The following is a 25,313-nucleotide window of genomic DNA, read 5'->3' on the forward strand; positions in this document are numbered from 1 at the left end:
GCTCAATATTTTCACATTTGTTGTCCGACTATTTACTCACCAGGTTTAAGAGGGGTAAGAGTCACCTTAAGGATAATCTAAATCATAAAATTTTATTATTCTAAAAAATTATTTCATATTAAATCTGTTACTTTTTCTGGTAAGAAGATCAGCCAGAAAGCTCTCCTTCAGCCACTATGTACAATTATATACATATCTATATATTTTATATATGTATGAAACTTTGTATGTGTATGTATACACACATATGTGTACATATATACACATACAAAATTTCACACATATATAAATATAAACAGCTTAAGAATGATTTTGCAAATCAAATACATATTGAACTTTCAGAGAATAATAGGAAATAAAGATTAAATTCTTATCATAGGTGTCCTTGGACCAAAAGTCTAGTTATAGCTTTTGTGAAATAACTTACAGTAATACAGTATGTTGCTCTTAGAATCAGTTACTAAGTAGAGCTAAGAAGTAAAATAACTTCTAAATATTGGGAACATTTCCAGAGTACCAATCAAATTTTGTCTTCATTCAAATAATAATTTAGTTTCATTTTCTTTCAGTTCTCATGCACAGAAAATTAAATTGCAGATGTCTGGTAAACTGGATATGGAAATTAAAATGGAAGTGAATATTGATTTTCTATCAATTTCTATTACTGGAGGCCATTAATATTCTACCAGAGGAAGTAGAGAACTTAAAACAAAAAGTCAAATAAATTTCTAATTTCTAGAAGATATTTAGAACAAATAATTTTTAAGCAATTTATTGTAATGCATTTTCCAAAACAACCTTTTATATGTCTAGTTAAGTGACATTTCAGTAACCATTATCTAAAATTAACCTCCAATTAACTTGGATTGAAATTTTCAATTTTCTGAAAAAATTAAGTACTTGGTATCACAAAAACTCAACTAAGAATAACTTTGCATTTTATTTACTTAGTAAAATATAATTGCCATGTTCTTTGGCTCTAATTTTTTAGACTAAATATCCTCAAAATGTATGGTATAGCAAACTTCTCCATTTGAATGTCTGAGATAAATAATCCTGAGAAACAATTACTGATGACCAGATAAGAGTGAACTATAAGTGTACTAAGCCAAAATATTTTATTGAGTAAAGGAACTTGGGAAAAGAGAAGCATGCCAGGGAGGAAGCTGTTTAAATTACAAGTGTAAAGTGGCTAATTTACTAGATAAAACCAATAGGTAAAAACATGCTACATTTTCAACTGAAATGACATGATGTGACTTTAACAGTAACTATACACAGAAAAGTCAAAGAAACCAAGGACTTTTCTGAGGTAGTTACAATGGGTCATACTTACGGCCACAGAAGCCCACTGCCATGCAAAACAGTGACTGGTTGGCATCTGATCATGTGAGCGACAGCAGCCAATAAGAATAGAAAATAAGAAGCAGAAGACAAAGCACCACCAATCAATGTCAAGAGCTGCCATGTGTAACACTCCTGCTATACATAAATACCAAGAAATGACTTCTACAATCTGTAACTGTTTAATTTGGTTCCATATGAGTTTTAAAATTCCATTTAAGAATATTTATGTTAGATACCTAATTTAAAAACACTCCTTTTACTAAGCTAAACACAAACTTCACTATCAAAGTGCCTATCGTTTTTAGGCACACAAAGCGTATTTGCTGAAACATGAAATACTTTTATTTTAAATAAAAATCTTTAATTTTATTTCTAGTTTCCTGTACGCAATGTTCAGCATTCAATGGGCAAAAACCGTGCATTAGTAGAAACAGTCACTCTAACCTAGGAGTCAGGCTTCCCTTACTCATCCCCAAAGATGAGGAACAAAACCAAAATATTGACTCATTAGGAAAAGTTATAGGAGAAAGAAGATGAAAGAGACAAGACAAGGAAGGAAGGCAAGAAGGAAGAAAGAAGAGAAACTAACATTTTTAACAGCATTTTGTGAGAAAATTCTAAGAAAAATAGGTTCAAACCACAAAAATAGTGAAAAACAAATACCATTCACCAGCATTCCAACAATACTGCAGTATACAACATGCCACACTTGTAGAAAATAAGGGACTCATTTGATTTTCAATAATAATTTTTTTTTTTTAAAGGCAGGAATAGGACAGACACACTGAAAATGCAATAGGAAAAAAGTGGGACTCAAATTCATGATCAATCTTACCGGTGCCATTCGTATCGCTGGGTGTGCTCCACAGCCCTGCACTGCTTTATGAAGTGTTTCACCAAACATGTTTCGAAGCTCAACTGAGTGACAGTACACGGCATCAATCTTAGGCCACCAATCCAATGCAGACTGGAGAAAAACAGAGACCATAAGAGAGGAAAAGTACAAATGTGCATGAGTTGTACACTCTGGTTAACACTGTATCCTTATGTTTTATCCTTCTGTGAAAATCTTTCTGAGACCATGCAAACACACACCAGGATTTCCAAAGTCTTCAAATAATATCTTTAATCCAAACACTAAACCATACATTTATTTTAAAATATAATAACGAACATGAGACAAACTGCCACTTCATGTACATGAGCATATGACACTGTCTTTTCTACCTGACAAGCTAATGAATCTGAAAAACAGTCTTTAGAGAGCTAATTCTGTAGCCAATCTTTTTTTTTAAGTTTAACATTTTATACATTTCAGAAACATATGCATATAGAGATAGTATATATTTTCCCATGTAAGAATGCTACTATCAAAGCTTTAAAAAAGATTAGTGGTTCAACACAATGTTGAAGGAACATGTGGCAAACCATCACTTATATGCCTACAAACAACAATGATAAGTACAACACAAAATTAGTAAATGAGAAAAAGCTATTAGTAAACCTATAATCTTAAACTGATACGCAATGATGGTACAATACACAAAAAGACTAATGATCACCACAAAGACAAACTGATCATAGCGAAACAGATTTAAAGATAATAATATGTAAATATTTATCTATTTCAGTTTCACCTGTTTAGCTTTGATTCTAGTTTCTAGTGCCTTTTTTATTTGAATAGTGCCTAATTTAACTTTAAAATTAGTTACTATGTTATGAAAGTCACTAAAGCTTTAAAGTCTATCAGTTAATACAAGAATGGATGAATTTTCACTCCATATGGAGATTATACAAGGCATGGGACAACTTCAGACATAGGCTTCCAACCTACTACATTGCCGCTCCATAGGAAGCACCTGAAAGAATGAACTGACACAGGAAGAGGACATAGGGGGTCACACCCTATTCCAGGGTTTCTTCTCATTCAAAATTCTCCACTTCTAATTTCTTCACTCGTAATTCTCAGACTATTCTAGGTAGCATCAAGTTATATTATCCTAATCTAAAATTAGAATAGAAACTCTAATTACTGGATAATAAAGTATACAATCAACTTATAATACACAATTTGAATACTGAACTCTATAGGAAGGGACCCCAAAGCTGTGAAGAAAGAAATAAATTCTCTTTGGGTAGTGTGGTTTTTTCACCTATTCCCCCAACTCTTGCTTTATTTAAACTAGTTCCTAACAAATATCAAATTTTAGTTTAATTATGTAATGGTCTCTTTAAACTCTGGTCAATTTAGTCATTTGACTTGCCCAAGCAATCAACACAGATTGATTTCCATATATTTACTAATTTATACAGCTTGTGTTAACCAGCTTAAGGCAAAAAAGGCTGAATGATCACAAAATACACTGAGATAAGGGACGTAATCATTCTCCTAACCCCATAATATCTTGTCAGAAACTAATAACTAAAGAAAGATGCATCCCATATAACATCCTATCCAAACTATTATGCTGTATCTATAGTTATTAAAATCATCACAGTACCAGATGCATCCTATAAAATAAGATTTTAACTTAAGATTTAGTGATTTTCGTAACTGCCATTTTTCATAATATAAAATTTATTCATTTTAATGTAAAAGTTAAAGATAACACTTTCAAATAAAATAAGCACTAAAAACTAGGCATCATGTAGTTGGCAAAAATTATAGTGTTTTGAGCAGTTACTAAATGTGTCTCTTCTGAAACTAGTCAACTAAAGTAGACATTCCTTTTTTTCTCCTTAAAACACTAAGTTTATTGCCAAACAAATGGCAATACTTTTATGAATACATAGTAGCAAACTATGGCAATTCTTCAAGAGATTACTTAAATAAATTTTCAAGTGCCTTGAAGAGAACTTATCCAACCTCTCGGAAGGAAGAGATCATGTCATTCTCAGTATGCAAGCTATCTGTAAGGGAACTACAACTGCCATAAGGAAAAACCCAGAATACTAAAGACTGTACAGCCACAGCATGTTCCGCTGATTGCTAAGGTACCTGGGTCACATATATGTTATTACTATTTCTTTAATTTCCCAACTATAACAACACATCTAATTTAACCTAAAGGAAGCTAACAAAGATTAAGTACATAACAAAGATCTTATAATTCACCTCTTATTAGCATGCCATAATAAAAAAAGTGACAGCACTATGAATACCATTTTCAAAGCTGACAAAACTTCACAGTATAATAAAATTCAAATAGTGAACAGATTTTCAGATTTCTTAGGAAGGAACAGAGTATTTTAGATCTAAACACTGTACTTAGTTCAGAAACTGAGTATGAATATGTTTCTCAGAAAGAAACAAAACAAAACTGCAAATCACTATCAAGTCTACATAACCCCTCAAAAACATATCACTAAAACTTTTGACATTGTGACAGTAAGAAACAAAATCTGTGAATCTGGCTAAAGAATGGAAGAAATGAACGTATGAGGTGTATTGAACCAAGAATCAATGAAAAGGAAATCTTACACTATGAATAAATTTAAGTTTAGGAGTCCAAATATCTAAGAAAAAACTTCATGGAATTTCAAGACAAAGTATTTCCATAAGGGTCTTCAGAGAGACTCTGCAATGGTCATTCCATCAATCTGCTAGTTACTTTATAAATAGTCCTTTTCAGTCAGAAAGTACTTCAGATTCAGTATCCATTAGCCTTAAACCATAGGAAAGAAAAAACCCAGCCCTAACAAGAATGAATTTATCAAACATTCTATATGATAAAGTATTATCCTCTAAAGTATACCTTTAAAAGATACTTTACAGATTCAAATTTATGCTTTTTATCAAGCTATGCATTAAAGGTTACTGATGCTGAGTATTGAGCTTTGAAATACTTAGCCAATACAGGTTTTTCTTTATGAAAACAGACTGCATATTGACGTGACCTCTGGTACAGACACACTCCACCTTCACACATGCAGTACTCATCGGAGTACAGAAGGATAACACAGCCACTTCACCATGTACATGGAGGCATGCACGAAGTACCACTCCAGGCATGCTTAAAACCCACAGAGGAGCAGCTCAGCCACTTACAGCAGTGCCAAGTCCATGCTTGAAAGTGCTCTATATATTCAATTGTAGACAAAAATATTTCACAATTAAAGTAACTAGCCACAAAGTATCAAAAAAGTATATACTCGGGTTTATTAAATACAAGTTGTCAGTATTTATGTAAAACCATCCACTCTAGTAAATGGAATGCTTTTAGTATTGTAAGTCAAAGAAAAAATTAATAATATTTCAATTCTGAACTACACATAAACTTTGGGGGGAATCATCATTTTTTTTTTTCTTTCTTAAAATGGCCTTGAAAGTAAACATTGAGGATACAAGGTCTTGGCTCCTACCCTGGCAAAAGTAAAGTAAAAATCTTTTAAGTTTTTAATACAAACTTATACCTTATCTGCAATCAGATTCATAAAGCTTTCCCTTTTGGGATAGCTATAATTTAACCTAGAATTTAACCCACAGATACTCAACTGAGCAACATATCATTCCCTCAAGGCATTTTAGTTGTTCAGAATGTCTGGGGATGGGAGGAGGGAAGTGGCCCAAATGGCATTTAATGAAATGAGGATCAGGGATACCAGGCATCTTGCGATGTACAAGGTAGTGATGCACAACAAAGAACTGCCCTGCCCAAAATGCCACTAGCACCCCACTGAGAAAAACTCAATGTGTCACTGAATAGATTTAGAGTTCTTTTTCCCTGACAGAAATGGATAAAAGAAGAGAAAACAGGAGCGCCTGGGTGACTCAGTCGGTTAAGCATCCGACTCTTGATTTTGGCTCAGGTCATGATCTCAGGGTCATGAGACGGGAGAGCGGAGTTAGGCTCTAAACTGGGCCTGGAGCCTGCTTAAGATTTGCTCTTTCCCTCTGCCTCTGCCCCTCCTTCTCTGAAAAGAAAAGAGCAGAGGAGAGGAGAAGAGGCAGAATTTGGTTCAATTCAACACATTCAAGCAAATGAATGAAAGGAGGAACTTTTAACTCATCAGAGATATACTCTTTAAAGTGGAATTTGATTATCAAGAGGGCAAATATACCTAAGTAATCAATGATTAAAGCCCTTTCTAAGACAACCCTCTCAGGTCCCATCCCTCTTTGGGAGCTTTGTACTATCAGCCAATAAACTTTGCTTTGCTGCCCACCAATCAATCAATCAATCAATCAGGCCCCTTTTTTAAGGGAGAATAAGAAAAAGTTGACAATTTACATGTAAATGGATTAAAGTAGAGCTTGAGAACCTTCAAAATACTATTGTTCTTGACCAAAGAACAGAATTTGGCAGAATTTTTAAGATTAGGAGTCTAAATATTGAAGAAAAACTTAATGTGATTTCAAGACAAATTATTTCCAAAACTGTCTTCAGTAGACTTTGTAATGATCAAATAGTTAAAACTTCATGGTCCAAATCTGATAAGGTTTCAATATCATTCTACTTAATGTATTCACATCAGAGCCCAAGGTTTCACAAGTACCTTATTTTGTCTGATATGCTTCTGTATCAGATCAACACCTCTATTTAAGCATGCTAATATTTCATTTGTTTAAGGAAGACTAAAAAGTATAATCAATTATGATCTCACCATTTTTAAAATGTATCATACTAGCCTACACAATAAATAGTTAACTACTTTTAACTTAAATGGCAAGGTGACAAGTCAGAATATATCAAATGCTGGGAAAAAGCTAGGAGTATTAAAATAATATTTAAAGAATCTGGGATGAAAATGTTCAATTATATTCTCAGTGGCACTGTTCTCAAGTGCTTTTGATGCAAATAAAATATTTTAGGCTTAATCCTTCCAAAAGATCCTATTAACTCCACTTTTCTCAATAAAGCCCCTCAGGTCAAACTGAATATGAAAAATACAATTGTTTATCAGTTACTAGATATAATCACTTGTGAGAAATCTCTCTACATCATACATCTAAATTCAAAACCTTTTATAAACCAAAAATGTCTTTCTTAAAAAGAAATAAAAAAGTAAAGAAAGGAAGAAAAAAATTTTAAGTAATTTAGCAATACCTTTTGGACTTACATTGGTGATGATTCGATGGAGTGAATTTACCAGCACATAGTGAAATGTAGAAGGGGAATTCTGAGCCAGGCAAATCTACAGGGGCAAAGGAAAAAATTGTATACTATTTCTGTGAGAAAAATATTCAACACAAATGAGGATAAAAAGAAACAGGGGAAAAAAGAGTTTTTAAAAAACAGAATAAATTCTTAAAGTCTTAAAATTAACATTGATATATAATATTGAGAAATACAAATTCATCTTTCTAGTCTTTTCACATTTACAAAGAAAGGATCAACAGTATCAGTAAACTTAACTGGATAAAAACCAATGCTCTCACCTTAAAGTGTTGGTTGTTGTGAGGGCTTATACGAAAGCAAGAAACAAGGCAGTCAATCATTAGATCCACATCTGCAGGCTGACTGCCTCTTGAGAATGGTTTACTTGGATTAAAAAGCAGGTTCTATGAAAATCCCGAAAGAAAAGCCTTTAAACAATCATGCAGTATTTTTTTTTTTACTTGTATTTAATATCAACAGGGCATCCACATATATGGAAATAACACTCAGTTGCCAGAAGCACAAAGCACTAACGCTGTGGTTCATCAGTGTGATAAAATTCTTACTATACCAGATATGGTTCCTTTCAGGCCCCAAATTCTACATTATTTTAAAACCAGGTCTGAATATTTATGATAACCTTTAAGAAAACCAGTTAATTCTGTGTTTTCATCACATTCTAAGCCAATTTAGTCTGAGTTAACACAGAAACAACAAAAGCAGGTCTTATGAACTTACATTCCAAGAGGATTCAGAACTTCAGCATTAGCAATGATCTTTGACAATGATTAACATAAAAATGCTTTACTACAAGTTTAATTTTCCTTTAGTTTTCTTAAAGTTTGTAGTAAAGAAATAACAAGCATATTACCTTAAGATCAACCACCATGGACTGAACTAGTAGGAAAATGACAGAGTTATCTTCCCAATTGATGTAAGTACTTGCTTTACACAGTTTCACACAGGCAATTGCGGCACTCTCCGTCAGCTGCCTGCTTCCTCCATGCCCGGCAAGTGCTTTTCGTAGACTGTCCAGAAACAACTTCTATAGAATTCAAATATAGAAAGAAGTTTCTAGTTAATTAACACGCAGTTTCTAACATATCAGACTTGTCTACTAAAATAGTAAATTATCAGCTTGTAAAAATTATATTCTAAAACTACATCATTGTGATTTTTACTTCTACAATTTAAGCAGTTGTCATCATTTACATGTTTCTCAAAAAAAAAAATTCTGTTCTTCACTTTCTTTGCTGAATTATTAAAGGAACTTAGGACACAGTCCTTCCCAAACAAGATAGTTGACTTCTCAACCCTGAATTCACTGATAATATTCTCTTTCTAAATATTTCTAAATATTATACTGTGGTGGTTGTGGTCTATGTCAAACCACTGATCCTTTTCTAAAACTCCAGGCTATATTCAACATTTATCCTTCCAACAAAGGATATATCCAAGGCTCTTCTACTGCTCTAAATAAATTCTGTTCCTCAAAAAAGTTATCCAATCTTGCGATCTCAAGCCCTCTTTGCAGCTCACTAACAAATTTCTCCCTCTGCTTTTCTCCTAAATGAAAATCACACATCTCAACTTGTATGTATTCTCAAATATGATGTGTCAGCCAAACTGATCAAACAACAGCAGAATATATATTCTTCTCCGGTACACATGAACAATATCTAGGACAGACCATATGTTAGGCTACAAAACAGGTCTTAATAAACTTAAAGAGACTGAAATCATATGAAATATTTTTCCCGGGGCACCTGGGTGGCTCAGTTGGTTAAGCATCTGCTTTCACCTCGGGTCATGATCCCAGGGTCTTGGGACTGAGCCCCACATCTGCCTCCCTGCTCAGTAGGGAGCCTGCTTCTCCCTGTCCCTCTGTAGCTCCCTGTGGTTGTGCACGTGTGCTCTCTCTGGCAAATAAATAAAATTTTTTTTAAAAAAAGGAAAAAAAAAGAAATATTTTTCCTGATGACAATGAAAACTATAAATCAACAGAAGGAAAACTGGAAAAGTTCACAGGTACTTGAAAATTAAACACCACTGTAAAAGATAAGAAATCACAAAGAAAGTTAGAAAATATCTTGAAATAAATCAAAGTGAAAACACAACATCAAAAATGGGATGCACCAGAAAGTGCTAAGAGGAAAATTTATAGCTAGAAACACGTTAAAAAGAAAGCTCTCAATTCAATAACCTAACTGTATACCTTAAGGAACTAGAAAAAGGAGAGCAAACTAAATCCAAAGCTAGCAGAAGGAAGTAATAAAGATTAGATCAAAGACAGAAGACAGCAAAACGATAGGAAAAAAATCAAAATTGAAAGCTGGTTCTTTGAATGGGTCAAGAAATTTGGGAGACATTTAGCTAGATTTAAAAAAAAAAAAAAAAAAAACCAGAAGATCCACATTACCAAAAATCAGAGCTGAAAGTGAGAACAATACTATTTTTTTAAAAATAAAAGATTATACACTATGGAGTTATTATGCCTCCATCAGAAAGGATGAATACCCAACTTCTGTAGCAACATGGACAGGACTGGAAGAGATTATGCTGAGTGAAGTAAGTCAAGCAGAGAGAGTCAATTATCATATGGTTTCACTTATTTGTGGAGCATAACAAATATCATGGAGGACAAGGGGTGTTAGAGAGGAGAAGGGAGTTGGGGTAAATTGGAAGGGGAGATGAATCACGAGAGACTATGGACTCTGAAAAACAATCTGAGGGGTTTGAAGTGGCGGGGGGGTGGGGAGGCTGGGGTACCAGATGGTGGGTATTATAGAGGGCATGGATTGCATGAAGCACTGGGTGTGGTGAAAAAATAATGAACACTGCTTTTCTGAAAATTAATTAATTAATTTTAAAAAAAGATTATAAAATACTATGAAAAATTATATGTCCACAATTGGGTAACAGACAAAACGGGCAAATTCCTAGAAACATACAATCTACTAAAACTGACTCATTAACAGAAAACCTGAATTGACTTAGAAGTAGTACAGAGATTAAATCAGTCATCAAAAACCTCCCAACAAAGGAAAGCCCAGGACAGGTGGTTTCACTGGGGAATTCTTTCACACATTTAAAGAATTATTAATACCAATCCTTCTCAAACACTTCCGAAAATGTAAAGGAGAGGGAACACCTCCTAACGACTCTCATGAGGTCAGCCTTACCTTGCTAAAGCCAAACAAAAACAGGACAAGGGAACTAAAGACCAATATCCCTAAAAATACTGATCAAAAAGCCCTCAAGAAATACTAGCAAACCAAATTCAGCAGTATATAAAAAGGTAACACACCATGACCAAATGAGCTTTATTTGTACAGTGCAAAAAAGGCTCAACAACAATAATCAATCAGTTTAATACACCACGTTAGTAGAATGAAGGTAAAAAATTCACATGATCCTTACAACTGAGGCAGGAAAAAAACACCTGCCAAAATTCAGCACCCTCTCATGGTTAATAGCACTGGATAAGCTAGGAATAGAAGAAAATTTCCTCAACATGATAACAGCCATATATAAAAAACCACGACTAACATTACACTCACAACAGTGGAAGACTGAAAGCTTTTCTCCTAGTAGGGAAAAGGTAAGGATGCCTAGTTTTGCCACTTCTTTTCAACATTATTAGGGGGAGCTCTAGGCAGAACATTTAGGAAAAGAAAAAGAAAATTTAAAAAATTAAAAGTCATTCAAATTAGAAGAAGTAAAATGGCCTCTGTTCTCAGATGATACAATCTTATTTATACACCTTAAACACACACACACACACACACACACACCTGTTAGAGCTCGTAAATTCAGCAAAGTTCTAGGATACAAAAATCAACATATAAGTACCAGTTGCATTTCTAGACACTAACAATGAACCATCTAAAAAGGAAAGTAGGGAAATAATGCCACTGATAACAGCATTAAAAAGAATATAATACTTGGGAATTAACCAAGGTGGTGAAAGCATATACAATGAAAACTGTGTTAAAAGCAATTAAAGACATAAATAAATGGAAACACATCCCATGTTCATTGACTACAAGACTTAACATTGTTAACATGTCCACAGTACCTAAAACAATCTACAGATTCAATGCAACCCCTACCAAAACCCCAATAGCATTTTTTTTAGAAACAGAAAAACCTGTCCAGAAATTCATATGGTATGTCAAGTAATAAGAAACAGCCAAAACGAACTTCAGAAAGAACAAAGTCAGAAAACTCATACTTCCTAATTTCAAAACTTACTATAAAGCCACAGTAATCAAAACACTGTGCTACTTGTATCAGAACAGACTATGTATCAAAGAAACAGAATATGAAGTCTAGAAAGAAATCCTGACATATAGGGTCAAATTATTTTCAACAAGAGTGCTAACACCATTCAATGGGGAAAGGACAGTTTTTTGAACAAAAGGTGCTGGCAAAACTGGATATCCACATGCAAAAGAATGAAGCCACACCCTTCCCTTACCTTACATATAAAAATAAATTCAAAACAGGTCAAAGATCTAAACAGCTAAAACTATAAAACCCCCTAGAAAAGAACATAAAAGAAAATCTTTACAACATTGGATTTGGCAATAATTTTTTTTGGATATAATACCAAAAAAGCACTAGCAACAACACAATAAAAAATGGATAAACTAGGGGCGCCTGGGTGGCTCAGTGGGTTAAGCTGCTGCCTTTGGCTCAGGTCATGATCTCAGGGTCCTGGGATCGAGTCCCACATCGGGCTCTCTGCTCGGCGGGGAGCCTGCTTCCCTCTCTCTCTCTCTCTCTGCCAGCCTCTCTACCTACCTGTGATCTCTCTGTCAAATAAATAAATAAAATCTTAAAAAAAAAAAAAAAAAAAAAGGATAAACTGGCCTTCGTCAAATGAAAAAAAAGCCTTTGTGCAGCAAATGACACTATTAAGAAAGTAAAATGACAGTCCACAGAATGGGGAGAACATTTGCAAATCATGTACCTGGTAAGGGATTACCATCCGTGACATGTAAAGAACTCCCACAACTCAACAACAACAAAAATAGCCCAATTAAAAAATGGGCAAAGAACTTTAATAGACACTTCTCCAAAGAAGAAACACAAATGGCCAATAAGCTTAAAAAAAGATGACCAACACTGCTGGTTATGAGAAAGATGCAAATCAGGGCATCTGGATGGCTCAGTCAGAAGAGCATGCAACTCTTAATCTCAGGGTCCTGAGTTCAAGCTCCATGTTGAGTGTAGGAATTACTTAAATATATAAATTAAAGGAAAAAAAATAAAACCTTAAAAAAAAAGACTGAAACCAAAATAAAATACCACTGCACATAAGAAATTTCTAGGAGAATAGTGTGGAGATAATAGGAGATAAACAAAACATGGCATGTACATACAATGGAATATTTATTCAGCCAGAAACCATTTTGTTGCATGCTCGGAATTTCATTCCTTATTGTGGCTGAGTAAGTATCGTGCAACAAAATGGATCAATCTTGAAAACATTATGTTAAATGTCACAAGTCAGACATATAAGGATAAATATTGTATGATTCCATCGATATGAGGTACCCAGAATAGGCAACTGAGAGAGACCAAGAATAGAACAGAGCTACCAGGGGCTAGTAACAGGGTGAATGAAGAGTTATGTTTAAGACACAGAATTTAAGAGAATTTTTAAAAGTTCACTAACAGATAATGGTGATGGCTGAAAAATACTGTGAATGTACTTGATGCCACTGAAATGCACACTTTAAAAAGTTAAAAAAAAAACTTAAAACAAATTTTACCACAATATAAATAAGTAAATAAATTTTTAAAAGCTAAACTCAAATTTATTTTGACCAAGCTCCCACTTTGGAATTTCCTTTTATCAGCCAAAAACACTGCTTTGCATATCTCACCTTTAACCCTAAATTTTGGACTTTTCTTCATTGCCTAAAAAATAAAGTTTCAACTCCAACTGGCTCACAGTATTTTCCAGATTGCTCACATCAGCCTCTTCCTCTTCATTTCTTAACATCACCTGCATGAATCTTCTGCCCTCTAACTAACTAACTTTTCTGAACATCCATTTTCTTGATCTCCCTGGCTTGAACAATTCTGTCTCTCTAAGTTTTATTCTTACTTCAAGTTCAGCTAAGGTTCCACATCTCTTCTTGCAGCACATATAGCCTGCACTATTCTTCTAGTGGACAGGTACTCCTGATATACAGCTTTGCATCCATAAATATCTAGGAATTCTAGGGAGACAGCAGTCTAAGCCATCCCCGATTCCTCCTCTCTCTCCTAACTCCTTCATTTCTTGGTTCCTGGGGGATATAGATGTATTTCTCAGGTTCTCTTACAGTTAGATGTGGTCATGTGACTGAGTTCTACCCAGTGGAATGTGAATGAAAGTGTGCCATTTCCAGGCCTGGCCCATAAAAATCCTCAGCATGATTTCCCATGTTTTCCCTTCTGGCCAGCAGAAAGAATCAACTTCCATGGAAGCTATGTTTTAAAAATGGCAGAGTCTTTGGGACACCTGGGTGGCTCAGTCAGTTAAGTGTCTGCCTTAGACTCAGGTCATAATACCGGGGTCCTAGGATCAAGTCCCCATCAGTCTCCTTGCTTGGCGGGGAGTCTGCTTCTCCCTCTGCCTGCCACTCCCCCTGCTTGTGTGCACACTCTCTCACACAAGTAAATAAGTAAAATCTTTAAAAATAAAAAATAAAATAAAATAAAAATGGCAGAGTCTTTGCTGTCCAAGGTCCTAAGAAATCACAAAGAGGAGGGCTATCCTGTAGAGCTATTCAGATCAGCAGCTCATTACTGTTTCATAAGTATAATAAAGATCGATTATGTTGATCATTATACTACCTTCCCTAATAAAATAACAATAACAAAAACTATAAAGTGAAAAAGAGAAACACTTTCCTATATAGTTCGCAGGGTACAATGTGTAAATGAGAGCCCGATCCGATCTGCTTACAGTTCTATTTGTTGTTTTTCTTTGCTTGCTTTATAATAAAGAGCTAAGTGTGATCACCAATGCCTAGGAGGAGGTCTGCCACGCTGCCAGAGTCTATTGGCTATTTAAGGGTTCAGGGAGCTCAGACTGCTAAACCAGCATATTCATGAGGGGCTCTCAAGCCCCTACAAGCATTCTCAAGAGCTACAGAGTAGTTCTTAGTGCAGTTTTAAACATATACATTAAATTCTGTACCCTAAAGAAATGATACACATTCTTCTCCAATGACAAAAAAACACGTTTTTAAGCAAATATGTACCACCATTTTGTAACCACAATTAAATCTTTAAAAATGACCCAAAAACGTAACAATTCGGAAACTATAAAGCATTCTTCTAAATCAAATATGGCATCATCAAGTAAGAGACTAATAGACAAAAAGTGCCCAAAGTTAATAAAGAGACTGGCAAAAAAAAGAAAAAAAGGAAAGTAACTAAAGGAAATGAACAGACATGCAAAAGAAAACATGCAAATGACCACAAAACAGAAATGATCCTGAACCTCACTAATCACAAGCAGTAAAATGAGTTACTCTTTTTCATCTCATTAAAGACTGAAAAGCATGCAGTCCTGATGAGGCTGAAGAAAAATAGGCACTCTAATTCATATTAATGACATGTGATGAATACTGGGGGATATAAATCTAAGACTAACTATTAAAAATTTTAAAAATACATGGGTGTTTGGGTGTCTCATTCAGTTGGGTATCCAACTCTTGGTTTCGGCTTAGGTCATCATCTCATAGTCATGAGATCAAGCTCAGCACCAGGCTCTGCACTCAGTGGGGAATCTGCTTGGGATTCTGTCTCTGCCCCTGCTCCTGTTCACACACGTGTGTTCACACTCTTCTCTCTTTCCCTCTCTCTCTAAAATAAATAAATAAAATCATTAAAAAAAATTTTTTTAATACAAGGGTGCCTGGGTAGCTCAGATGGTTAACATCTGCCTTTGGCTCAGGTCATGATCCCAGGATCCTGGGATCCTGGGATCAAGTCCCATATGGGGCTCCTGGCTCTGTGAGGGGCCTGCTTCCTCCCTTTATTTTAAAATCTTTTTTAAATTTTTCTTTTTAAAAATACAAATGCCCCTGACACAGAATCCTAGTTTTGGCATTCTAGTCTATACAATTAAAAGCATCAATTAACAAAAACATATGGACAAAGGCATTTACTTAAGGATTAAATGTAATATCAAAAAACTGTAAAAAATTTAAGTATTCATCCATTCACAGTGAAATGGTTGAGTAAATGAGGCTCATTAGTGTAACAGAATATTACTTAACACTTACAGGAATGTGTTAGATCTCTATCTACTATTCTGAGGAAAGCTAAGATATACTCTTAGGTAAATAAAGCAAGATGCAGAGTAATGTGTATACAATGACTTCATTTCGGGGTGCTTGGCTGGCTCAGTCAATGGAGCATATGGCTCTTGGTCTCAGGGTCATGAGTTCAAGCCCCAGACTGTGTATAAAGAGTACTTTAAAATATATATATGACCTCACTCTAAAATATAACCATCTCCACCCTATGTATGTATGTATATTTTCACTTGAATGTATAAGCAAGTAAATACGAAAGGAAGGATACATACCAAACAACCATTAATACTGGTTGGCTCACAAGTAATGTGACTAGGAAAAAGTGAGAATACAAAAGAAAACAAATACTTCTTTTAATCCTGAAAGATTTTTGGGGGGAGGCGGGGGGTCAGAGAGAGTGAGCACAGGCAGACAGAGTGGCAGGCAGAGGCAGAGGGAAAAGCAGGCTCCCTGTTGAGCAAGAAGCCCGATGTGAGACTCGATCCCAGGACGCTGGGATCATGACCTGAGCCGAAGGTAACCACTCAACCAACTGAGCCATCCAGGCATCCCAATCCAGAAAGATTTTTAAATCTAAATTTGTTAACCTGGAAAAGTATTAAAAAATACATTTAAGAAAGTGTATTTCAAAAATTGCGGGATGTTCCAGATACAAAGATTACATGTGGTTCCATTTATATGAAATATCCAGAATAGGCAAATCCACAGAGACAGAGAAAACAGACTGGGAGTTGCCAGAGTCTAGGGTGAGACAGGAGTAAGGAGTGACTGCTAATAGGTATGAAGTTTCTTTCAGGGATGACAAAAATGTTCTTAAATTAGATAGTGGTGATGGTTGCAAATTTTCTATATATGCTAAAAAAAATCCTGAATTGCACACTTTAAAAGAGTTAATTTTATGGTAGTATGTGAATTTTGGTCAATAAAATGAATAAATAAAATCTTGGTTAGGAACAGTATAACCAAGAACACTAGGAGATAAAAAGAAAAAGAGCTGACCACTACAAATTTTAAATATCTAAATAGCAAAAACCAAAACAGAAAAATAAAAACCCATAAACAAAGTTTAAAAAGAGAAACTAAGTAAAAAGTGTACACACAACACACACCCTACAGATCAACAAAGAACAAACAATTCGAGGGCGCCTGGGTGGCTCAGTGGGTTAAGCCGCTGCCTTCAGCTCAGGTCATGATCTCAGGGTCCTGGGATCGAGTCCCGCATCGGGCTCTCTGCTCAGCAGGGAGCCTACTTCCTCCTCTCTCTCTCTCTCTCTGCCTGCCTCTCTGCCTACTTGTGATCTCTGTCAAATAAATAAATAAAATCTTTAAAAAAAAAAAAAAAAAAAAGAACAAACAATTCAAGGGGTGGCTCAGTAGGTTAGTCTATGGCTTTGGCTCAGGTCAAGATCCCAAGTCCTAGGATGGAGCCCCGCATCAGCTCCCTGCTCAATGATGAGTCTCCTTCTCCCTCTCCCTTTGCCCCTTTCCCTACTTGTGCTTGTGCTCTCTCTTAAATTAATAAAATCTTAAAAAAAAAAAAATTTTTCAATGGACAATAAGAAATCCATAGGAGATGTACAAATAATCAAACATTTGGAAAGATTTAGCTGTGATTATTCAAATATAAGTTCACGTAAGAGTAGTACTTTATTTATAATAGCTTTTTGCCTATGCTTATTTTCCCAATAAACAGAAACCCTCACAAAATTACTCTTTTGACAGGCTCTAAAGCAATCTAACATGAACAACAGTGTCCTCTTAATGGAAAAGAGCAGCTACAGACCTGAGTGGAGTACCACAGCATCACAGACTCGAAAAGATTACCTAAGGTTACTTACTTAGTCATCTATTGCATAAATTCCTTATCCAGTATTTCTACAAAGTATTGAATCATTCCACTGATTCTGAACATCTCCATCCATAGGCAAGTCATGGAGGAGCCCATTTCATGTTCACTCCACTACGAGTATTTCTCCCAAAAGTGGCATGTATACATAGACAGATAGATAGATAAATACATAGATAAATAATAAAGTATTGCCAAAACAACCTTCATACAGAAATTCAAATAAAACAGTAAGATTAACACCTTACCCTGCTCTATTTTTAATAAAAAAAATTAAGAGTCCCTTAGAATTAGCAGTTGTCATAGTACCAATTTCTCTATGCAGCATATGTGGTATCCTACCTTCCTAATAAGACGCTATGAAAACTGTTCTAAAATACCTAAAATGAGTTACTAGTCAATTTCATTAGCACCAAGCAGATACACCCCTAAGTACATGCAAATAACACAAGTGATGGATTCTAACAGGACAACCCTTGCTGCGATTGTTGGAGAAACTATGTTGAACACTGACAGGAGTATCACTTAATCTTCTCTGGTAAAAGAATGAAACTAAAGAACTGTTTTTAAATTTTTAATTAATGAGAGTATCACTTATTTTCCCTTCAGAAGAATTTTTGTATGAGTATGTCTCTGCCAAGGCCAGCAAACAAAAAGACCTAAAGTGATCATAATTAGAAATGGTCTCCTGAAATACTGTGTTTACAGAATACTAAGCCTAAAGTAATACACACTTTGATTTAAAATGAACCAGATGACCTCTGGACATAATGGAAATAATTCTGCCCCCCTCACCTTATTCATGTTGTTTTCATCAACCACATCCTTGGATATATCCTGGATTATTTCTGGACACAAGATAAGGAGAATGATTTGTAGTGGCCAAACTGCTGCTTTACGTTTGGTGCTTTCAGCAAAACCATCCACCAAGTCGAACAGTTTTTCTGCACACTCTGTGTGAAAAATACAATTAAATGATATTCCTAAGTGAGAAAAATATCTCTGGCATTAAACTAAAAGCCTGCACTATCCAAAATCCCAAAGGTCACATTTTTAAAAGATAAACTTGAAAGTTCATTTAAACAATGAAATTTCAGGTAAGCAGACAAGCAATATTATATTGTCTGTGTATTAAAAGAGCTATTTTGGGGTGCCTAGGTGGCTCAGGACATGATCTCATGGGTCGTGCAATAGAGGCCCACATCAGGCTCTTGCTCAGCTGGATTCTGCTTGGATATTCTCTCCCTATGCCCCTTCCCCTGCACTCTCTCTCTCTCGCTCTCATTCTCTCTCAAATAATCTTTCAAAAATAAATTTAAAAAATAGAAGAGCTATCTTGATCCATCCTAGAAAAGGTCACTTTTCAGAAAAGACAAACTTGTCCTGAGTCTCAATGTGCAGGCCTTAACGCAAAGTGTCACGTTCACAAGAAGCAAACTGGACAGCTTGCCAAAGGGAATCATACTCTCCAGAAGTCTGTATTCTCTGCATCACAGCTATGTCTCAAGAATTCTAGGTAAGGCTACTACTACTTGATATACATCTCCCTGAATACAAAATGAAGCCTCACAGCACAAAAGACTACTTCTCTACAAAGAAGAGCCATCAAATATCCAATCCACAACTCTAATTATAACTCTGATTATAAAGATTAGAGCTTCATTCCAAACTTCTTTCACTATTTGCTCAAAGGACAGGATTGAGGGAAATTTTGAAATATAAGAGAAAAAATATTTCCTATTTGATACCAGCTGACAAGATGTAAAAGCACCATAATAACATAAATAATCTGGAAAGTGATAGATTTTACCTCATAAGGAAGAGTTTAAAAGAAGAATAAACGTATTCTTACCAGCCATATCAGTCTGTGGAATCTGGTATAGCTTTGTAAATTCATCTGGATAATTTTCTACCCAGTTCCAAAAGGCCTATAAATAACAAAACATATGTTTTTACATGAAAGCAGGGGTATTTTTGTAATATAGTAAATAAAATGTCATACAACCCCAATTATATTACAAACTTCTAATTTCCTTCATAAGAATACTGCAATGCATTCCTCCTAAATGTTAATGTGACATTATCACTCAAGTCATGACTTTTAATTCAAAATAGTAAAGACAGCAACATTTATAAGCAAAATGTAACAAAATTTTAATAGCTAAGAAGTTATAACTTACTTTTTCCAGGCTATTTATAACTGCTAACTGTGCAACCTTCTTTAGGGCTTTAAATTTAAATGCAGTTTCTAGAAAAAAAAATTTTTTTTAATTAACTCTAAAATTAGTTAACACAAATTCAGAGTTACTTGTAAAAACAAACAAACAAATAAAACTTTGCTTTTACATACAAACTTTTGTTCCAGTATTATTTGTAAGCAACATGAAGGTAAAAACTCACTATGTCCACTAAAGACAAATTCAGTGAAAAGCAAACATGCCTTGAATTTCAAAAGTTCTTGCTTTTTCCCTTTTTTTTTTTTATAATAACTGATTTTTAAAATATAAAACACATGGTCACTATAGAAAATTTTTTAAAAAGTACACAACTAAGGGAAATTTAAAACATCATCCATGATTCTACCATTCCTTAATGAACTTCATTCCATTCCTTTTCATATGCAAGTTTAAGACAAATATATTTACCACAACTGAGATCATAAAGGCTAAATCAAACCTGTTCTCTTCATTTTACATAGTAACCCAAATTTTTTCAATACCATTAAAAATTCCTCATCCATATAGGATGACTCTAAATAGGACAGTAACTATAACTTCACAGTTAAAACAAGTCAGCTATTTTCAATCTCATGTATTTCTTTCAAAATCTTAGTATTTTCAAGTATTACAAATGAGCAAACTGTGTTTCTGAGATTAGAGATCTAACAAACTACTGACCTGTGTTTCAAAGCCACAGTCTGTTCAAGTATGCTCTGGTGTCTTTCAGAATATTTAAGTCAATGTACTAAGTCACTGGTTATTTAAACACTTTGCAATTATACATTTAAGAGATTTCTAATATATTATTATAAATGACATTAATAAACACTTTTATATCCAAATATTTTCCATATTACTGTTCATTTCTTTAAGATAAGACCTAGAAGTAGAATTATCTGGTCAAAGAGAGGAGTATTTTTTAAGGCTCTTGATAAATATTGCCAAGCCAATTTTCAGAAGGGTTGGGCCAAATGCCACTCACACCAAGCAGCATATGAAGGTAGCCTTATCAACATTCTTATCATCATTAAACATGCGTTTGTTTTTACTTTGCTAATTTGATTGTTCAAAATAGTGGACTGCACTTTAAAAACTAGACTAAACATGTTTCCATAAGAATATATTAGATATTTTCATTTCCTCTTCCGTCAATGTGCTGTCCCCATCTACGAAAAGATTTATACCTGGAAAAAATGATCCTTCTATAAACTATTTTACTGGTAACAGCCCCTTGGCAGAAAACTCAGCCCACAAACTTTGCTTGTTTTAACTGATGTATAACTGACATACATTATATTAGTTTCAGGTATTCAACATAATGATTCCGTATTTGAATAAACTGTGAAATAGTCACAGTAAGTTTAGTTAACATCAGTCAGTCACCATATGTAGTTACAAATTTTCTTGTGATGAGAACTTTTAAGATCTACTCTCTTAGCAACTTTTAAACATGCAATCCAGTACTACTAACTACTAACTACAGCTGCCATGCTATACATTACATCCCCATGACTTTTTACAACTGGAAGTCTGTACCTTTTGATTCCCTTGACTCATTTCGCTTACTCTCCCATCCCTAGTCCCACATCTGGGAAACGCCACTTTGTTCTCCGTATCTATGAGCCTGGTTGTTTTCTTTTTTAAAAACAAGATTCCATATGTAAGTGAGACATACAGTATTTGTCTTTCTCTGACATATTTCACTTAGCATAATTCCCTAAAGGTCCATCATGTTGTCACAAATGGTAAGATTTCCTTCCTTTTTATGGCTGAGTAACAGTCCATTTTAATACAGAATGCATACATTCCCTTTTGTCTATTTTATATATAAGATACAAAATATTTCTTAAACATGTATAAACATACATATATATTTTAAATACATATATATATTTCACATCTTCTTTAACCATTCACCTGTCAATGGATACTGAAGTTGTTTCCATACCTTGGCTATTATAAAATAATGCTGCAATGAACATCAGGTATACAGATCTTCTCAAGTTAATGTTTTCATTTTCTTTGGATAAGCACCAAGAAGTGGAACTGCTGGATCATATAGTAGTTCTACCTTTAATTTTTTGAGGAACCTCCATATTATTTTGCTTGGCATCTGTGCCAATTGACATTCCCTCCAACAGTGCATATTTTCACCAACACTTATTATTTCTTGTTGTTTTGGTAATAGCCATTCTAAGAAATGTGAGGAGATACCTCATTGTGGTTCTGATTTGTACTTTTCTGATGATAAGTAATACTGAACATCTTTTATGTGCCTGCTGGCCACCTGTATGTCTTCTTTGGAAAAAATATCTATTTAGGTCCTCTGCCATTTTTAAAATCACAATGTGAGGTTTTTTTGCTATTGAGCTGAATGAGTTCTTCACATATTTTGTATATTAACCGCTAATCAGATATATGATTTGCAAATATTTTCTCCCATTCAGTAAGCTTCCTTCTCATTTTGTTGAAAATTCCTCTGCAGCTTTTAATCTGGTATAGTCTCACTTGCTTATTTTTTTTTTAAAGATTTTATTTATTTATCAGAGAGAGAGAGGGGGAGAGAGCGAGCACAGGCAGACAGAATGGCAGGCAGAGGCAGAGGGAGAAGCAGGCTCCCCGATGAGCAAGGAGCCCGATGTGGGACTAGATCCCAGGACGCCGAGATCATGACCTGAGCCGAAGGCAGCTGCCTAACCAACTGAGCCACCCAGGCGTCCCACACTTGCTTATTTTTATTTTTGTTGCCTCCTATAGACTTTTAATGGAGGGCTCTAGATACTTACCTTTCTAATATAGAGATGAGTCTTTGAGTAATAAAACTGACTAAACAATTTAAATGTCATTTTTGCTGGACTTGGAAATGAATAATTTGCTCTCTAAGTCAGTTTTAAAATATATTTTCCAACTTCCTTTGCTCATGCTCGCCTTTGATTTCCAAATAATGGCATTACACTTTCAAGCGTTCTTGAGCCTTTTTGCCTTCCTACGTTCATTAAATTTACCTTTGTAACCTACTTCTTAAATTTTATACACAGAGAAAAATTCTAAATTTTATCATCCTTAACTTTAATTTAACTTAATGATATATCCTAAAATCTTAAAATTTCAACTGTGAACTGCGTTGTGGTTTATTACAGTTTAAAACAATTGAGGTCCACTTAACATAACAGCTAAAATAATCCACTTTATTTCTTTATTAAAGTTACTGAAAATGATTTAATTGTTGTTTGGTCTTATAATGGTAATGACCTAAAATCAGTAACAGGGATAGAACACAGCCTTATAGTACTACTCTACATAGATACAGCCTTTTTTTTTCTTCAAGATTTTATTTATTTACTTCAGAGAGAGGGAGAGGAGAGAGAGAGCACCCCATGAGTGGGGTGGGGGGTGGGGGAGAAGGAAAAGCAGACTCCCCGCTGAGCAGGGAGCCCAACATGCGGACTCAATCCCAGGACCCTGATATCATGACCCCAGCTGAAGGCAGATGCTTAATTGACAGAGCCACCCAGGCACCCCTAGATACAGCCTTTTTACATCTCTGGTGAAAGAGTTACAGAGTTTAAAGCAAATATTAACAAAACAATAAACAAGGTATTTTGACAATTACATTGTAGAACTGTTGAGGTTTTCAAAGTTAATATAACTAAATCTTCTAGGTCAGACACTAAATACATTTTTCATAATTCCTTAATCAATATACAAAGTAAAATTAAAAAGTGTGAATCACATACTATAAGGTTTCACATTTAAGTTAGCCAGGATCTAGTATTACACAAAACTAAGAAACAATTTTAGTGAAATGAATTTAGTTATTTATACTCAGTTTATTAAAAATGTCTGCTGACATTTGATTTATATTAACACTTTCATGCTTACCACAAAAATTCTCTCAATCCCTTGTGACTGTTTAATCAACATAATCATGTGAAGCATTTTCCAAAGCTTTGAAATCACATATTAAGGGGCACCTGGGTGGCACAGTCGGTTAGGTATACCATTCTTAGTTTTGGCTGGGGCCATGATCTCAGATCATGGGAGCAAGCCCATGTCAGTCTCCATGCTAACTGCAGAGACTACATGGGTTTCTCTCTCCCTCTAGCTTTGCCCCTCCCCCACTTTCTCGATATCTGAAAAAATCTTTAAAAACTTTTTTTTAAAATAAATAAAATCACATATTAAGCACTGTAATGTCACCAGATGGGATTACAACTGAAATGTTCTACAAGGAAGCAAAAAGCACTGAAAAGGTAATAGACTATGTAATTCTGCAAAGTTAGTCAGAATGCTAACAGATCTGAAAATACAAATATCAGAAATGAGATGCCCATCTCAATTCCTCCTCTTGGCATAAAATGACAAACTTCTGGTTCCATTATGCAATGGAACTTTGATATCCTGCTAAGCTATCTGCTTTTAGCACTATAACAGTTAAACAGATAGCTTCTATAACCTATACCTATCCTTAAGAAATGAAATTCTAGAAAAATTAAGTAACAGCACCTGTATATTCTTTGTTAAAGCAAAACTTGTAGTTGAACAAAACTTTCCATTGCCAAGATTTAAGACACTCATTTTTTTGTTTTCAAGGCTCAAAAGTTATTGAATCATTAAACATCATTATCCGTTTCACAAGGACATTTGCATTATAAAATCCACTTTGATGTTCTACTTCAACACAATTAGGACAATTCATACATTCAAACACCAGTTTTTCACTCACCTTGATTAGTTTCAAATATATCTTACATTTAAACTTACCCTTTAGGAGTCGTTTTAATTTTGCACAATCCACATTGATATACTGTAACAACTCTATATCATGCACATCAACGTTGTCTTCTGAACAAACAGTCAATTCCTGTAATCTGAAAAGTAAAAGCCAAAAATAATTCACTATCAAGGAAAGTTCCAAATTCTGAACTGAACAGATTCTTCTCACCCAAATGATGAGTTTATAAGAAAAAATATACATAAAAAATAAGACAGTAAATATTTCTTATAAAATTTAAAGGTACATAACTAATTCAGGGGATATGATAAAACTGAAACCAAAACAATCCAGGAGACTTCGCTGTGTATACATAAATCATGTTGTACACATCAAATTTATATAATCTTTATCTAACAAAAAAATCATAGCATGCAGAGAACTATGGAAACAGAGATACATGAGTATTTGAAATACTATTCTCTGTGCTATGTGTATTTTTGAAATTTTTCTGTCTGAAAATAAACTTATTAATTTCTGATTACATCAACTAGACTTCAAAAACAAACAGTATTGGGACGCCTGGGTGGCTCAGTTGGTTGGACGACTGCCTTCGGCTCAGGTCATGATCCTGGAGTCCCGGGATCGAGTCCCGCATCAGGCTCCCAGCTCCATGGAGAGTCTGCTTCTCTCTCTGACCTTCTCCTCATTCGTGCTGTCTCTCACTGTCTCTCTCTCAAGTAAATAAATAAAAAAATCTTAAAA

General features: G+C 34.6%; 1 protein-coding gene across 7 annotated transcripts in view; it reads right to left on the reverse strand.

The window, feature by feature from the left end:
• NF1 (neurofibromin 1) overlaps window positions 1–25,313 on the reverse strand; it is a 252,514-nt gene that overhangs the window by 158,488 nt on the left and 68,713 nt on the right. For 5 of the 7 annotated variants that reach the window (XM_059149027.1, XM_059149025.1, XM_059149021.1 and 2 more), the window contains exons 5-13: window positions 24,599–24,705; window positions 19,796–19,863; window positions 19,468–19,543; window positions 18,411–18,568; window positions 8,317–8,490; window positions 7,727–7,849; window positions 7,408–7,482; window positions 5,396–5,425; window positions 2,183–2,314 (exon numbers count right to left, since the gene is read on the reverse strand). In XM_059149027.1, the coding sequence (XP_059005010.1) occupies window positions 2,183–2,314; window positions 5,396–5,425; window positions 7,408–7,482; window positions 7,727–7,849; window positions 8,317–8,490; window positions 18,411–18,568; window positions 19,468–19,543; window positions 19,796–19,863; window positions 24,599–24,705 (943 nt within the window). The remainder of the gene's footprint in view (window positions 1–2,182; window positions 2,315–5,395; window positions 5,426–7,407; window positions 7,483–7,726; window positions 7,850–8,316; window positions 8,491–18,410; window positions 18,569–19,467; window positions 19,544–19,795; window positions 19,864–24,598; window positions 24,706–25,313) is intronic. The other 2 variants (XM_059149024.1, XM_059149022.1) reach the window with 1 other exon arrangement.

The sequence above is a fragment of the Mustela lutreola genome, chromosome 15 (assembly GCF_030435805.1).
Source record: "Mustela lutreola isolate mMusLut2 chromosome 15, mMusLut2.pri, whole genome shotgun sequence".
Classification (NCBI taxonomy): domain Eukaryota; kingdom Metazoa; phylum Chordata; class Mammalia; order Carnivora; family Mustelidae; genus Mustela; species Mustela lutreola.